We start from the raw sequence: 16,428 nt of genomic DNA, 5'->3' as shown, positions 1-16,428 counted from the left end.
CACTCGATGATAGCGTGGAGGGACTACCAGAGGGCTGTGAAAACTAATACAACATTGGCTAATATACTCGACAAGGAACACAGTAAAAAGGTTAAATAAAATCGTGAGTATATCAAAACAATTGGTGAAGTGATTTTGCTTATGTGTGTGTGTGTTGACTACAAAAAGCAAATTGTATTGCGCAGATATTTTATTTGTTTGAATGTTTATTTTTCATATGTACAGTTTATATAATCTTCAAATAAAGTCACAAACTATAATAACTGACTAGAATTGTTTTTTTACTCAAGTCTCATGTTGCAGTGAAGCATTCAGAATTGTTATCTGAGTACCATAAAAACATGCCAGTTTTACTTTCACAAGTAAACCATTACTGCATTCACCGTAATAGTTTACTTGTTCATTGTCTTTTATTATGAATTTTTTTTCTTGCGCCCCCATGAAAAAATACTGGCCCCACTGTGGCCCCCCTGGAAAATTTGGTCTAGAACCACCCCTGACGTAGAGCTCCTTACCAACTCATTTAATGATCACTGCCTCAAAATTCTAGATCAGGTCGCCCCTTACAAAACCAGCCGCAGTTCCAGTGCCTCCAGTTCACCCTGGCTTAACAACCAGATTCTTGAACTTAGACGCTCCTATAGAAAAGCGGAACGACGGTGGAAGAGGACAGGTCTGGTTGTTCATCGCGAATATTTTAAAGAACTTCTCGAGTCATACAACAAAGCTGTTGAAAATGCCAGGTCTTCTTTCTTCAACAACCTCATATGCCAAAATAAGAATAATCCTAAGGTTTTGTTTGATACCATCTCCAGCATCGTATCTTCTCTTCCGCAGCAGGCTCAGCTATCTTCAGCTGATGATTGTAACACCTTTCTCCACTTTTTTGCAAACAAGGTGTTGAATCTGAGATCCAGCATTCCACCAGCGCCCCCCCCCCCCCCCCCCCCCAGGAGGGGAGGCCCCCCAGTGCTCCGAGTCTTTCACCTCCTTCTCCCCAATTACACTAAATGACTTAACCTCAGTTATCAGTCAGATGAAACTCTCATCATGCTCTTCAGATATCTTAACTCCCTCTGTTTTAGCTTGGCGCTATCACTCCATCTCTGTTGACTATAATCAACAGCTCACTGAGCCAAGGCTGTGTTCCATCTTACTTTAAAAATGTAGTAGTGACTCCTCTCTTAAAGAAACCCAACCTTGACGCCAGCTCCACCAGTAACTTTAGGCCCATTTCTAAGCTACCTTTCATCAGCAAAGTACTTGAGAAGGTTGTTGAAACCCAAATCAGATCCTGGTTTTCTAAGTCAAAGATCTCTGACCCCTTCCACTCTGGCTTTCTGAAGCAGCACTCAACTGAGACTGCTCTAGTAAGGGTGCATAATGACCTCCTGATGGCTGCTGATGGAGGGAAATGCTCTGTCATGGTCCTGCTCGACCTCAGTGCAGCTTTTGACACTGTAGATCACAACGTTCTACTAAACAGGTTAAATGCCCTGGCTGGGATTTCAGGTTCTGCTCTAGACTGGCTCTCTTCCTATCTCACTAACAGAACATTCACAGTGAAGTCCGAAACCTTCTCTTCAGATACTGCCTCTCTAACATGCGGGGTCCCACAAGGTTCTAGGGCCTCTACTATTTGCATTCTATATTCTTCCCCTAGCTGGCATCATTCAGTCTTTCCCAGACATCTCCTACCACATCTACGCTGATGATATTCAGCTCTATATGTCCTTTATGCCACAGCAGTTGGACAGGCTGGCCACACTTGTACTCTTTCTGACCCAGATCAGTAACTGGCTGTCCAGCAACTTTCTTGTCCTCAATGCTAACAAGACAGAGACCCTGATCGCTGCACCCCCGGAACTTCAGCCAAAAATCAAGCAAGAAATTGCCTCTTTTTGCCCATCAGCCAAGGCCAACATTACAAACCTAGGAGTTATTTTTGATCCAGCTTTAAGTTTAGACTCACATGTCAAAACCATCTCCCACTCTTGTTTCTTTCAACTGAGAAACATTTCAAAAGTCCGTAAACTGGTTTCTACTGCAGATCTGGAAAAAATCATCCATGCCTTTGTGTCATCACGCTTAGACTACTGTAACGCTCTTTTTACTGGTCTCAGCAAAACCTCCCTCTCACTCCTTCAAGCCATCCAAAATGCAGCAGCCAGACTCCTAACCAAATCCAGCAGATGAGCTCACATCACTCCAGTTTTACAGTCCCTCCACTGGCTCCCGGTAGAATATAGAATACAGTTTAAAGTTTTAGTCCTGACCTATAGAGCTCTTAACAACCAGGCTCCAAGCTACCTGAGCTTTTATCCCCACACACCACCTCTCGGAACCTTAGATCCACATCTGAAAACCTCCTGGCTGTTCCTCGAACCAGACTGAAAACCAAAGGGGACAGGGCCTTTCAGACTATTGAACCCACACTTTGGAACAGTCTACCTTCAAATCTCCGTCTCACTAACACTGTAGAGGTCTTTAAAAATCATCTAAAAACTCACCTTTTCATCCAGGCGTTCCCTCCCTAAATGTTTCAAAAAGATGGCTTTGTTCGGGTTCACACCTTCACTTTGTTCATACTCATGATTTAATTTTCTACTTTATCACTGCTATTGTTTTTTTGGATGTTTTTATTGGTTAGAGGTATTTGCTCTGATCTTTATCATGTTGTACAGCACTTTGTGATTGATATCTGTGAAAGGCGCTATATAAATAAACTTTTACTTACTTACTTACTTACAGTCGAATGTGAGGAAAGGACAGTCAGACACACAGCCCACAAATTTGCTAAAGGAGAAGTGCAGACAGACACAGGAGGATCGCACAAGTTTTACCAGGCATCAATGCAATCACTCATGTTGTATTGGTATATTAATGCAAACATGATGATATATCACAATCTAATATGACATCATGCCATGCTGCTTACTTGTCGAATATTACGTTACTAGCTCTTCCTGTCCTTGTCGGGCTGCCTAGGGCTAATCATCCAATAGCTGATATAAAAACTTTTCTTAGCTTACATGTGTATTTATTCTATATTTTCAGCTCCTAGCTACCCGTGACCGATATGACTATATAGTACATTCAATTCTCTCCTGAAGAACTACTACACAGAACACAATGGGTATACAGTGGTGTGAAAAACTATTTGCCCCTTCCTGATTTTATTCTTTTGCATGTTTGTCACACGAAATGTTTCTGATCATCAAACACATTAAACCATTAGTCAAAGATAACACAAGTAAACACAAAATGCAGTTTTAAAATGATGGTTTTTATTATTTAGGGAGAGAACTAAATCCAAACCTACATTGCCCTGCAGGCCTCACTTGCCTATTGGGGCCAGTGGGGGAGCTGGCTCCCTGGAGGGCTAGGCCAACCAGCCATTCCTCCCCATCCCCACACATTTTTCTCCTCTTGCTCCCTCACATCATCACACAAACATGCACACAGGACCTTGGGGGGTGGACAAGTCAGGGGGTGCGGGTATGGACCCCATTTCTGCATTCCTGTGGCAACCTGCCCCCCAATTTTATTTGCACCTTAAACACTTCCACCAACGACATTCCATGCAAACACACACTTAGGGCCTTGGGAGTGAGCAGACTCAACAGCATTTGGCAAGGGGATCTTTCAGCCTCATCCCAAGTGCCGGTGCCCACTTCCAATTTTAAACTACACTTAGACACAGAGGGCTGTGGGGGGAAGAGGGGTGGTGTGGTGGCATCAGCTGGCGTAGGCCAGACAATGCCTGCATTGCCCGCTCACCACAGCCACGAATACACCTCATCAACACACACCAACATTGTATTGGAGCAGGCGAAGGGAGACTAGGAGTCTTAGCACACCTCTGTTGTCACTTGGCTTCCCAGGGCCGGAGGCTAGGAGGGGGATCTGGTCGCCTGGCTGGGGTCTGGGGTGGCGGGTCGCTTTGAACGGCGTTGAGCGGGGGAGCCTGCTCATCAGCAGTGTTGGGAGTAACGACGTTTAAGTATAACAGCGTTACTAATGGTGTTTTTTTAGGTAACAGAATAATCTAATTAATTACTTTTCCCACTGTTGCAACGCCGTTACCGTTACTGGGGGCGCTACAGCTACCCCTGGATTAGTCATTGCACCCCCATAGCATCGGTTTTTGTTGCCCAAATTTCCACGGGCTCAGTCAGAATCGAATGAATCTTTGGAAGTGATCTCAGACCCACAAAAACCTACGGATCTGGATGAAGAGAGTCAACCCTCAACCGCCGCAGCAGTCGAGGGTTTTGCCGCTGGAAATGCTAACGCTAACTTTAGCTAACCTTGCAACACTATAGATGGTTTTCTGTGTGGCTGTATGTGTTTATGATTTCATGGAAAAGTCAGCGATTGTTCATATGTATATGATGTATATTAATGATTGTTCCAGGTGTTGGTGAGGTGTTGTGCACGCATGTGTATCTGCTAGTGTTGAAGGTGTTTTAGAGAACAACAGGTACGCATGACCACTTCCTTCATAGCACCCTCAATAAAAAGACTAGCTCCTTCATAGCACCTGCAGAAAAACTTTTCTGGAGCCGCCACTGCTGCCTCAGTCACTGCATGCTGTAGACACAACAGAGCAGTGATGGGAATAACACAGTTTAAAGTAACCGCGTTACTAAAAAAATTTTCAGTAACAAGCAAACTAATTAATTACCGTCTTCTTGTATCAAAACGTCGTTTCTGTTACTGACAAGAAAATGTGTGTATTAAGCAGTGCGGTGTCTTGAAGCTGTCATCAGCTGATCAGGAGCTAAAGAGGCAGATGTCTTCATCCAACCGCATCACGGCCTTTAAGAACAAGGAAGACGTGATGAATGGTCTACTGCTGCAGACCCGCAGATTTGCTGCTGCAGGTGTGAATCTGCAGCCGTGTCCTTCTTAGCGTGACAGCGGGACGTCCCGAAGGTCCGCTCACCTGTTCACCGCTCAGACGTCCTGATCTTCTACCTTCCTAGATCATCCAGCTGTAACCTGTTTCTGATCATCTCTTTAGTCCCGCTGTAGCACTGATGCATCAGTCTCAGACGTCATGGAGCTCAGGTGTTATTAGAACTATTTGTGTGTGTTTACCACCCAGCTTCAGCTGTTCTGTGGTTGGGTCTGACCCAAGTTAGTAAATTTAAAGGAGACATAACATGCTTTTAAGTTATTCCTTTTTTACATCTAAATCCTTCATTTGGGGTCTAAATTCAGTGGAACTGCAGTTCTTTGGTCTGATTTCCTCATTATTGTTGCTCTACAGACCCCTCATCTACCCCTGTTCTGAGGAGTCTTGAGAATGAGCCCGTTTTTGGGTACTGTTTCTTTAAATCTGGAGGAGCTGTAAACTCCTCCCCCTATACAGTTCAGACCTGTACTCTCCTCCCCCAGTCGGACTTTGTAGTTCTATAGAGAAATCATTATTTAGCGTAGCAGAAACGTTATATTAGCATTTTTAAAACATGTGGAGAGAGTTGTTCATCAAGTTGTTTCAAGGCTGCTAACTCTCTCATGCATTTGTCTGTAGTCACTCACACACACACACACCCGTCGCGGCCGACGGAGGGACAAGCGAGCAGGCACGCGCACAAACACACACACACACACACAAAGGAATGCTGCTTGCTTATTTATTTCTGTAAAAAAATGATACAGCTCATTAAAATACCATTAAAAGAATATATTTTATTAAGATCGCTCTCTATCAAGTGTTGGCACACTTTAACGACTTAGTCACGCTGCATTTTAGCTGATATGGGACTTTGTTTACTGGATGTTAAGATTACATCACACTCACGTAGAATAACACACAGGCTCTCTGCTGCTACAATCAGTGGAAGGTTATCATCTGGTGTAAAAAAAAGGCGTTGATCAGAAATCCCAGATCACGTTTTATTCCACGAAAATCGGCCAAATCCACATTAATCTGGGTGCTAACTTTACTAGCATACTGTGCTAGCGTTAGCAAGTCGGATGCTAATGCTATAGTGCTGTTAATGCCCGTAAATCTAAAGTAAAGTTTGTCGACATTTTAGTGATATGAAGCTTACCGCTTCGCTGCTGTGTTCTGTTGCTGCCACATTCAGATGGAAATTACTCCTTTTAGATAGATGAAGCCCTCGGTACTTAGCCACTAGCCTGGGACAGGGGCACGGACACACACACACACACACACACACACACACACACACACACACACACACACACACACACACACACACACACTACTTTTTTCTTCTGTTTATTTTTCTTTAGCAGTAGTGTCATCAGCTCCAGGGTTTTAAATACTGCCACACCACCCTTCCTTAAAACGAGGAACAGTTTTGAGCTGTGTGTGGCTAAAATAACCAGACATTCTGCATTTTTCCAATAGGACTACAAAAACCTTAGCAAGAAGAAAAAACGGCAGATTGGCTGTGTTAAGCTGGAGGGCCATGACCATATTTGGTAGTTATCATCATGATGACATACATTTCTGATGTATTAGGTATTTTTAAAAACTGAACGGGTGGACAAATATGCCCAAAACTTAATTATTCAATATCTAAATAGCAACTCTAGTGAATAATATAAGCCTTTTTGCTCACTTATACTAAAATGCGAAACACACTGTGTTAACGGATAAAAAAGTGGGCTTTTCATGTTATGTCTTCTTTAAGTCCTCCATCAGGCTTGTGCCTTGTCTAGTGTCATTTTAAAGGATTTTTATTCATTTATTTAACCACTACTAGATTAGCAGCAACAGAAATGCTACTAAAAACACTCAATTATGTGAAGCTGGAAAAATTACAATACTGTGCAAAATTACATTTATTTCTGTAATTTAACTAGACTGAGAGACCATTTAAAGGCTCAAGAACCCTTACAGGTGTTTCTATTTGCAATTTTTTATTTTAGCTGGTTGGGCTCTTGTTAAATATCACACAATGACCTTTTAATATTAGTGTAATATTCCTGTTAGTAGTTCCTCCTGTTAAGTGCATATTTATTGAAATTATGCAGTTTTATAAAAAAAAACATTTGGACATTTTATTATGTTCCAGTCATTAGTCATTTATATTTCACTATTATAGTAATTTATACTAAATTAAGTAAGTTCAATTAAGAGGGGAACCCATTTTTCTAGCATTCTTTAATAAAAAAAGTAGTTATTTTTCTTGGTAATTAGCCACTTTTATAATCTCGTAACTCGGTAACTGAGTTACTTTTTTGACAAAGTAATCAGTAACTATAACTAATTACTTTTTTAAAGTAACGTTCCGAGCACTGCTCATCAGCACCCCAGCAGAAAGGGTCGAACTCTGGTAAATAGTACCCTTTGTACAGCAGTACCGGGACTAGAGTGAATAGGGTGTGTATGGGGAGCATGAGTGGGTGTCTAGTGTAGGGTTTAAGAATTTGAGTGCTCAACATGTATTACCTCTACTTATGACCCATAAGCTGGGATACTCTATCTAAATATATAATATCACCCTGCTTGGTCTTTACTATGTTAAACAGAAGATTCTAGGATTCTTTACTTCCCCAAGGGATTGTACACACTTTGTTTTGATTCAGAAAAGAGTCAGGTTTATAAAAGTAAGAATTTATTTTACAAACAAAACATGACAAGTTAACTAACTTTTACTGTGATGGATGGAACAAGATGTGATGTATGAACCTATGTGTGAATGCGATGTTATCAGAACTTCCGTATCTAGAAAAGCTGAGTTCTGGATGTAAAAGAATTTGGTTTGCGTTAAGCTATGAAGCTGATTATTATCAAAAAGCATCAGACGCTATCTGTGTGTCTACTTCACCCGTTCTCAGAGACCCTCTTCGTGGATCCGTAGGTCAGAGGTCGGATGACCTCTGGCACCCAGGTCCAGTAGATTGACCACAGCACCGACTTCTCCAGTCCAGAGATGTCTCGGGTCACGACAGATGGATAGAATCGCGCGTCTGGGGGACTCTTAAGGAGTCTAAACAATATCAGCTTGTTCTGCAGGAACTGTTTGCTGTATCAGCTTCGCAGGTGCAAAAAGATTTTGATGACGTGTCAAAAGCTTTGATGGGTTAAAGAGGTCTTGCTTCAAATGGCTGGTCTGAAGCTTTTCTCAAGAACTGATGAATCACCAGAGTGATCCAGTTTTAATGTTCTCATGTTATGATTTGTGTAGCCAACCAGAGGCTGACAAGTTGAGGAATATTACCACGACAACTCAGAAACACGCCTTCTTTGATCCGGATGCTCTGATCTGGGGTAAAGGACTATCTATGTGTCACGCATTTAACTTAACTTTACTTTGTCCTGAATGAGTGCAAATGGTGATGACCTTGTCATGTAAACACGCTGAAACATATTTCAATCAATGTAATCATAGCATAACATTCATTTGAAACTTCAATCATTGAGCACAGATTAATGAAAACATGTCATTATACTATAATTATTATAAGTAGCAATAAACAAACATTTATTTAATGATTATCTAGCTTATACGTTTTAGAAGTTCATATTTCATATACAAAATCATTCTTTGATTTAGCAACTAATCTGAGCTGAGAGTGTTCCTTATTTAGAGGCATGAAGAGTCCTGTAGGATGATAAGGGAAGCTTGGACCTTGAGGAGAGAACATCATTGTTGACAATTCGTTATCACGTGTTCAAAAAAGGTTTCTGTCCTGTGTGGACTCTCATGTGACTGTTTAAATTTGTTTTATGTTTAAAGCATTTTCCACAGAGTTCACAGGAAAAAGGTTTCTGTCCTGTGTGAACTCTCATGTGACTGTTTAAATTTGTCCTTTGATTAAAGTTTTTTCCACAGTGTTCACAGGCAAAAGGTTTCTGTCCTGTGTGGACTCTCATGTGACTGTTTAAAGTTGCCCTTTGATTAAAGTTTTTTCCACAGAGTTCACAGGCAAAAGGTTTCTGTCCTGTGTGGACTCTCATGTGATTGTTTAAAGTTGCCCTTTGAATAAAGTTTTTTCCACAGAGCTTACAGGAAAAAGGTTTCTGTCCTGTGTGGACTCTCATGTGAGTGTTTAAGACTGACTTACGACTAAAACTTTTTCCACAAAGTTCACATACAAAAGGTTTGTTTCCTGTGTGGACTCTCATGTGAGTGTTTAAATTTGTCCTTTGATTAAAGTTTTTTTCACACAGCTCACAGGCAAAAGGTTTCTGTCCTGTGTGGACACTCATGTGACTGTTTAAAATTGCCCTTTGACTAAAGTTTTTTCCACAGAGTTCACAGGAAAAAGGTTTCTGTCCTGTGTGGACTCTCATGTGAGTGTTTAATGCTGACTTATGACTAAAACTTTTTCCACAAAGTTCACAAACAAACGGTTTCTGTCCTGTGTGGAGTCTCATGTGACTGTTTAAAGTTGCCCTTTGATTAAAGTTTTTTCCACAGAGTTCACAGGAAAAAGGTTTCTGTCCTGTGTGGACTCTCGTGTGAGTGTTTAATGCTGACTTATGACTAAAACTTTTTCCACAAAGTTCACAAACAAAAGGTTTCTGTCCTGTGTGGAGTCTCATGTGACTGTTTAAAGTTGCCCTTTGATTAAAGTTTTTTCCACAGAGTTCACAGGAAAAAGGTTTCTGTCCTGTGTGGACTCTCATATGAGTGTTTAAATTTGTCCTTTGATTAAAGTTTTTTCCACAGAGTTCACAGGAAAAAGGTTGCTGTCCTGTGTGGACTCTCATGTGAGTGTTTAAAGTTACCCTTTGATTAAAGCTTTTTCCACAGAGTTCACAGGAAAAAGGTTTCTGTCCTGTGTGGAGTCTTATGTGAGTGTTTAAAGTTGCCCTTTGATTAAAGCTTTTTCCACAGAGTTCACAGGAAAAAGGTTTCTGTCCTGTGTGGACTTTCATGTGACTGTTAAAACTTTTACTATGACAAAATATTTTTCCACCATTATTGCAGTGATTCTCTCCAGTTTCAGGCCCAGAATCTAATAACTCAACGTTTAGATTCACTTCATCTCCACTAACTTCAGTCTCTGAAAAATCAGATATCTGTTCACTGGGGTTCAGAACTGGGTTCCTGATAGATTCTGCGTCTCTACCAGTTTCTGCTGTTGTCTGGTCAGCTGAGCTGCTGGTTGGAACATCTCTGTCTTCTATTTGCTGCTGATCATCTTCACTTTTTATACAAAATAATGTGAAGGGAAACCTGGTAGGATTAGTTTCCTCTTTCAAATGGAGCTGCTCTCCTTCCGGATTGGTCCAGAGTTCCTCCTGTTGCTCCTTTATGTGGAACTGTTCTGGATCCTGCTGGTCCACACCAGCACTCTGATCTTCAGGAGCTTCTTCTTTAACCATCTGGTGAACATCTTAGGGAAACAGAAACAAATTAATAACCACTGTAACTTTATTTTCCCACATATTAGTAAACTGTTTAATTATTGGTTTAGGTTGGTAAGATCAGAACCAACTCAGAGAACATGAAATAACTTTTGAATTGAGTGACTTTTAGTGATGTGACGTTCACGAACGAATCAAATGTTTTGAACGGATTTTCAAAGTGAATGATGAGAGCCGAGTCCCTGTAGCCTTTCATCTTAACAAACCTCCTCGGAAGTAGGTCAAACTCACCTGCTCAAACCCCACCCACTGCTGTGAGGGACGTAGGAGGAATCATAGATATGTATATATGAAGCGTTTCTCCTTTGTCTTTTCAAAATGACTCATTTACACAGAAAGCAGCTCAGTCACAGCTCTTACCTTTTAGTCTGCTACATCTGACCAGACAAGCTGCCTTTATTCAACTACAACAAGGTAAAGGTGGCTTTACATTGTACTGCCCCTTTAATTTTTCCTTATGTTTGTGCAGCACTGAAGTCTGTCTGCAGAGACCATCTGTACAGTTAAGGTAGCTGCACACTGCTGACCTTGATGCTTAATTCCAATTTTTGAATAAATCAGATGTTTTTGTGTGGTTGGTCACATTATAACTGAAATGCAACAGCAAACACTCTCGTGCGGAGGCCTAGCTGCTGGAAGCAACGGAACAACGCCATCTGATTTGCTCAGCGTACTCCAGAGGGACGTCTCGTTTGTTCGATCGTTCAAAGTTTTTCTCTCTCTTTCTCTCTCGATTCTCGTATAGTACCGAACAAGCTGTCGACCGCGCGACCGCTTCAAATTAACAGACGGTTTCTCTTTTCCATACCAAAACGCTATTGGACATCTAAAAGTAAGCCGTTTTGTTTTTTTTATTGTTAAAATCTGAGTTTGTTCACGCTGTGGCCAGGCTGACAGACTGCTTAGATATTTCATTTGCCTTTGATTGATTTGTTTTGTTTCTTGATCTTTGTGAAGCGGCTTTGAAGTGTTTTTGATTGAGACTGTGAAAGCTTGCCACTTTGACGTCTGCTTACACTCACTGTTTGACGTTGGGAAAGATAAACACACACACCCATGCGGTTTGTTGTTCAGCCAAACGAAGGATCCGCCATTTTAGTTTTTCCAAAACTCCCTCCATTTTGGGTAACCAACCTATCACTGCTGATTACGTCATTTCACCCACCTACCGGATCAGATTGTTATTTCACATTATCATTCCATTGTTTCATTGCTTGTTATTCGTTTGATAAAATAAGTTGGTTGATGTTGATTGGCTAAACGCTTTGGGAGGAGCTGAAGTGGTCATATTAGTTAATAAATGTTATTGCCAATTAAGTTTTGTCTCAGGTGATTTGTTTGTGTGGTATAAATACAACTGCTGCTCGTGAAAAGAATTTTATGAACTTCAGTCGGATTGATAAGAGGTTTGGATTCATTTTTCCCCTATAGAGCTCCGGACCCCACGTAACTCTCAGTTAGTAGACGCTATTTTGGCAGGAAAAAAAGGTTAACAAACACGGATGTAACCATGAACGTGAATGGGATCCGCTTGGATTTTACTTTGTCGGAGTTTACTTCACACTTTAAAACCGAAGAAATCGTTTTATATAGTCAGAAATTAAATAGAGTAAACATCTCCGACCACCATGCCCCTGGGATACTTTTTAAAATTGCCAGAAGCTGTCGGAGCGGACTTCTTACTGGACCTGGCCGGGGAACCCCTTGGGATTTACCCGGAGGAGCTGGCTCCAGCGGCTGGGGAGAGGGAAGTCGGGACCGCCCCCGCAACCCGACTCCGGATAAGCGGATGAAAATGGATGGATGGATGGACAAATAGCAGATTTACATGTAAGTAGTTTAAATAGAGTGCTGTGCTGTTTGAATGTACAAACTGAACGCCAAGAGAAATCACTAGTCTGATTGTTTTCCATGAATAAAATAAATATGTCAGGCAGGAGCGTCTCAGGATCTGTCTGAGATCTGTCTCGGTGAGACAGATAATAGCAATCCAAAGTGCTTTTTATGTGTGATCTGACAATTGATCAACCATTGCTTAAAAATTAAATACAGCTTAGCCGGTTAATTGCTGTGATCATAAAACACGTAAACGGCAGCATGCAGAAATCACGAGGCACCGTTTTACGTGACGTTTACTTGTTGCTATGAGTAATAAGACAGAAAAAGCCACGCCAAAATAAGTTTAGGAAGCCCACTAAGAATCGTAATAAAAGCATTTAAAATAAATACCATACACAGTTGAGGAAACGTTGGTTTAAGTACCTGATATGAAGCGGTCGCTGCATAAGCGAAAACCTTTACTCTCGGGATCCCACAGTTTCATTTTAGCCCGGTCACTAGCGCGTTTTACTACAATGATCCAACGTTTGCGGCGCTCCGGATCTTGGGGAATCCTGTAGATGGCTCATTCCTTATGTCGTCCGTGTCTGTTCTGCATCCTGGGGCACAACAGGAATCTACCATATTTCCCGTTTGATTGAGTTTTCTGACAATAACAAATAGTCCAGCTGCCGGCTTCTGCCTGCCAAATGGCGCTGTTTCGATTTGAACTGTAGCATGCCGGGAGAAGTGACGTCAACTCCCGGAGCTCTATAAGAGGGGTGGTGCCCCAAGACATATCCACGGATATCCTAATTACGTAATAAATCGGTAAATATTTCTATATTTACGAATTTATTGATGAATCCAAAAAGTAAGTAAAGCTTACAAATTATTTGTTGGCTAATAATCACAACACCATTAATTAATTAAACATGAATTAAACGAAGCCTCGAGGCAGAGAATTTGACTCGAGGATTTTTTGTACTCGAAGTATTCGAGGTACTCGAGTAGGGCTGCAGCTATCGAATATTTTTGTAATCGAGTACTCTATCGAATCTTTTTTTCGATTAATCGAGTACTCTAATAAATTACCCTTTTGTGTTTGTAAACCTTTATATCATATATTGATGAGCCAAGATGGCGTCGAGTATGGCTGCCTCGTCGCGAGTTCCACCAAGTTCCAACATTACACGCTCCATACTGTACATTAATGCCACTGTTTTGCACATACCAACCTCTGTACATTTTATATCTCTTATCTTATTGTTTACTTTATTCATTTGTATACTTAGATTAGCCATTTTTATATTTTACTTGTTTTTACATTACTGTATTTTTGCACAACTCTGTTGCTGTGAAGCTCGCACACAAGAATTTCACTCGCATGTACTGTACCAGTGTACCTGCACATGTGACGTGACAATAAAAGTGATTTGATATCAAATAGCATGTTATAATTATGAAAGACCTCTTAAAATGAGAAAGCAATTGCCAGTTATTCTTCAAGTTTTATTCAAAATTAGTTTGCAAAACTTCAGCACTTCAACTTTACTTCACAGTAAACAAATGCCTGTGCAAAAAATAAGTAAACAACCTGAGCTGATTTTCCCCTCGTGTGAGAATCTGCTAGCCTGCAAGCCAGACAAAAACTAGGAGAATAACGCTGCGAGTGGCTGCGGCCCAAACAGAACCAGAACCGCTCACGGCGCAAACAGCTCGCCCCTGTTTCCCTATTAACACACGTCCGTTTTAATTTCCACACTTTTTTTCTCACACTAACAAGGATTGCCAAAAGCATGTTTGCTGTGGTTTTGTCAAATTATACTGATCACAAAACATTTATTTACTTTCTTTCGTTTTCCTCCGCTGCTCATAAATACCTGCGTCCTCCTGCAGAAACCCCGAGGGACAACAGACATCAATAACACAATAAAAAATCCGACGTGTTGTGTAAAAACTGCTATTTTTAGCACATTTTAAGTCCGACGTGTTGCTACCAGATGTACGGTGTGAGCTGAAACTGAGTGCTACAAACGAAAAAGTCGCAGAGTCCGCAGAATATATAGAAAAACAGGCTAAAATGCATTCATTATCTTGTAGAGGCTCCGAGTCCGCTTGCAGACGTGACATTTACAGGTGCTGCAGCATGGAGGATGTGGTGTTGTGGTAGGCTAAATCCATTTTACAGTATTTATACTGGACTACGTTTTCCACCTTACGACGTGAAAAATGGTTCCACAACTTTGACATTTTCTGTCTTTTTCGCACTCCACCGGGGTCTACGTTGTCCGCCATGGCTTAAGAGAAAGTTAAGTTACATTCGCTACTCGCAGTCCAGTGGGCATGTGCGTCACTTATTTCGGTCCGGGTGAAACATGACTCCGGGCGATTGCAAAGCCATGAATTAATTAAATATGAATTAAACGAATCCTCGAGGCAGAGAATTTGACTCGAGGATTTTTTGTACTCGAATTATTCGAGGTACTCGAGGAATCGTTTCAGCTCTATACTCGAGGAATCGTTTCAGCCCTAAAACATTCCAATACAGTTCAGGTCATTAAGCCAATCAGTAAAAAGTTTCCTATATAAGGAACCCAGCAGATTGCATCTAGTCACTGACTTGTTGTATCGGAGTCTTTACAGCAATCTTCATACTAAGTAAGCATGTAACGATCCTGTCACAACACACACACTTACATGTCTTTCTTTCTATCATAGTGAGGACCATCCATTGACTCCCATGTATTGTTGTGACTGTATTATGCCTTAACTAGACTAGTAAGCTTCTTAAAAAAGTGAGGACCCCAAAAAACGTCCTCACATTGTAGATAAAATGGTCCTCTGTATGTAGCAAGAACAAGAACGAACACACACACACACACACACACACACACACACACACACACACACACACACACACACACACACACACACACACACACACACACACACACCTGTATCCATGCTGTCCAGATCCAGATGGTGAAGTAAACACGATGAATCAGTCCCAGCTGATGGATGATCCTGAAGTGGGAGCAGGTTTTCTTTAGCCGTGTTTAGCTAACAGCTGCAATAGAAACAAAGCAGGAGAGCTGATTAAGATGCTGCTTCAGAACAACTCATGAGATTAAAGATCCAACGCTTTGGTTCTGATCAGCTGAGGACAGATCAAGTCTGGAAAAGAGGACCTTTGGTCACCAGAGTTCACGGAGTAGAGCTAACCGCTTTTTCCTCCAGAGTCACATTCAGATTCGGGGCTTTTCCGTCGGAGAGTGTGAGCAGGATGGATCAGAGAGCGAGCAGCGATCCTGCATCATGACCAACTCAGATGAGCGAGTCTGATAGAGGGAACCTCTTCAATCTGATGAAAGCAGCTAAACGAGCGCGTTTCTCAGAGAGGCCAAAGGAACAGCAGCAGACCCAGAGGACAGGAAGTCTAGAGAAAAGCTTTTCTGACCCATCACCTGCTTTTGGAGCTCCGATTGTCACGAAGACCGCAGAATATCGTCTCTGGTTCTGGAAAGAACTCGCACCAATAATAAAGTGTTCACCACCTGGCCCTGCTGAGAAGATTTCTGCAGCAGTTATTTAGCTTGGCAAGCCAGACAAAATAAATATTAGTCTGGCAACGTCTCTCGATCGTGGGGCGGGTTGTACAGTTTTAAAACAATCTCCGCATGCTACTGGACAACGACGTACTCACCGCAACGAATGTCGGTAAACAAAGCAAGAATTTGGTCTAGTTCACTAAACTAGCAGTTAGTCGCTTTATCTGATCAACTCTTCCAGAGACTGAAGTGAAGACATTTTTACTAAAAAGCCTCCAATATTCACCTCACACATCAGAACAACAAGCTAACTCTGCTAGCAGCTTCGTGTTCTTCTTCTTCTGTACAACCAACGTAAATATGCACTACCGCCACCTAGTGGACATGTGTCTGGAGGATTAGCAACACAACCTGTGTGTTCAGTGTGTGACTAATGAACAACACATAACTAGTGATAACTTCCCCAGGCAGTTACTTAAAATAAACACCAGTTTTTCCCCTCTATTATATTGCTTTTATTTTGAGCGGTTTGTTTAAAAGCCCCGTAAAGAAAGGGGAAACTTATTTTTTATGAAGTTCCATTATCTAAATCTGACCAATTCTCTTTTTCACTTGACTTTATGACCTCTTTACAGTTTCAAGTTGCTATAGATAACATTTCCTTTACACAAGTGTAAAATTATTGCATCAGAAGAAAAA

The 16,428-nt window shown here is 41.4% G+C and overlaps 1 protein-coding gene across 5 annotated transcripts; it reads right to left on the bottom strand.

The window, feature by feature from the left end:
• Nucleotides 1-7,581: 7,581 nt before the first annotated feature.
• LOC107396898 (zinc finger protein 235) lies at nt 7,582-16,109 on the bottom strand. Of its 5 annotated transcripts, none has more exons than XM_054738409.2 (3): nt 16,016-16,109; nt 15,136-15,248; nt 7,582-10,329 (listed from the first exon to the last, which is right to left on the bottom strand). In XM_054738409.2, the coding sequence occupies exons 2-3, from the start codon at nt 15,143-15,145 to the stop codon at nt 8,651-8,653; spliced, it is 1,689 nt and encodes a 562-aa protein (XP_054594384.2). In that variant the 5' UTR covers nt 15,146-15,248; nt 16,016-16,109; the 3' UTR covers nt 7,582-8,650. The 5 variants fall into 5 exon arrangements, with proteins under 5 accessions (XP_054594384.2, XP_054594387.2, XP_070400348.1 ...); XM_054738412.2 differs by having other exon boundaries at nt 15,885-16,021; XM_070544247.1 differs by lacking the exon at nt 16,016-16,109 and adding an exon at nt 15,404-15,877.
• Between the last annotated feature and the right edge of the window lie 319 nt (nt 16,110-16,428).

The sequence above is a fragment of the Nothobranchius furzeri genome, chromosome 14, assembly GCF_043380555.1.
Source record: "Nothobranchius furzeri strain GRZ-AD chromosome 14, NfurGRZ-RIMD1, whole genome shotgun sequence".
NCBI lineage: Eukaryota > Metazoa > Chordata > Actinopteri > Cyprinodontiformes > Nothobranchiidae > Nothobranchius > Nothobranchius furzeri.
The sequence above is the reverse complement of the archived record's forward strand: the minus strand, read 5'-3'. Positions and strand labels throughout refer to the sequence as shown.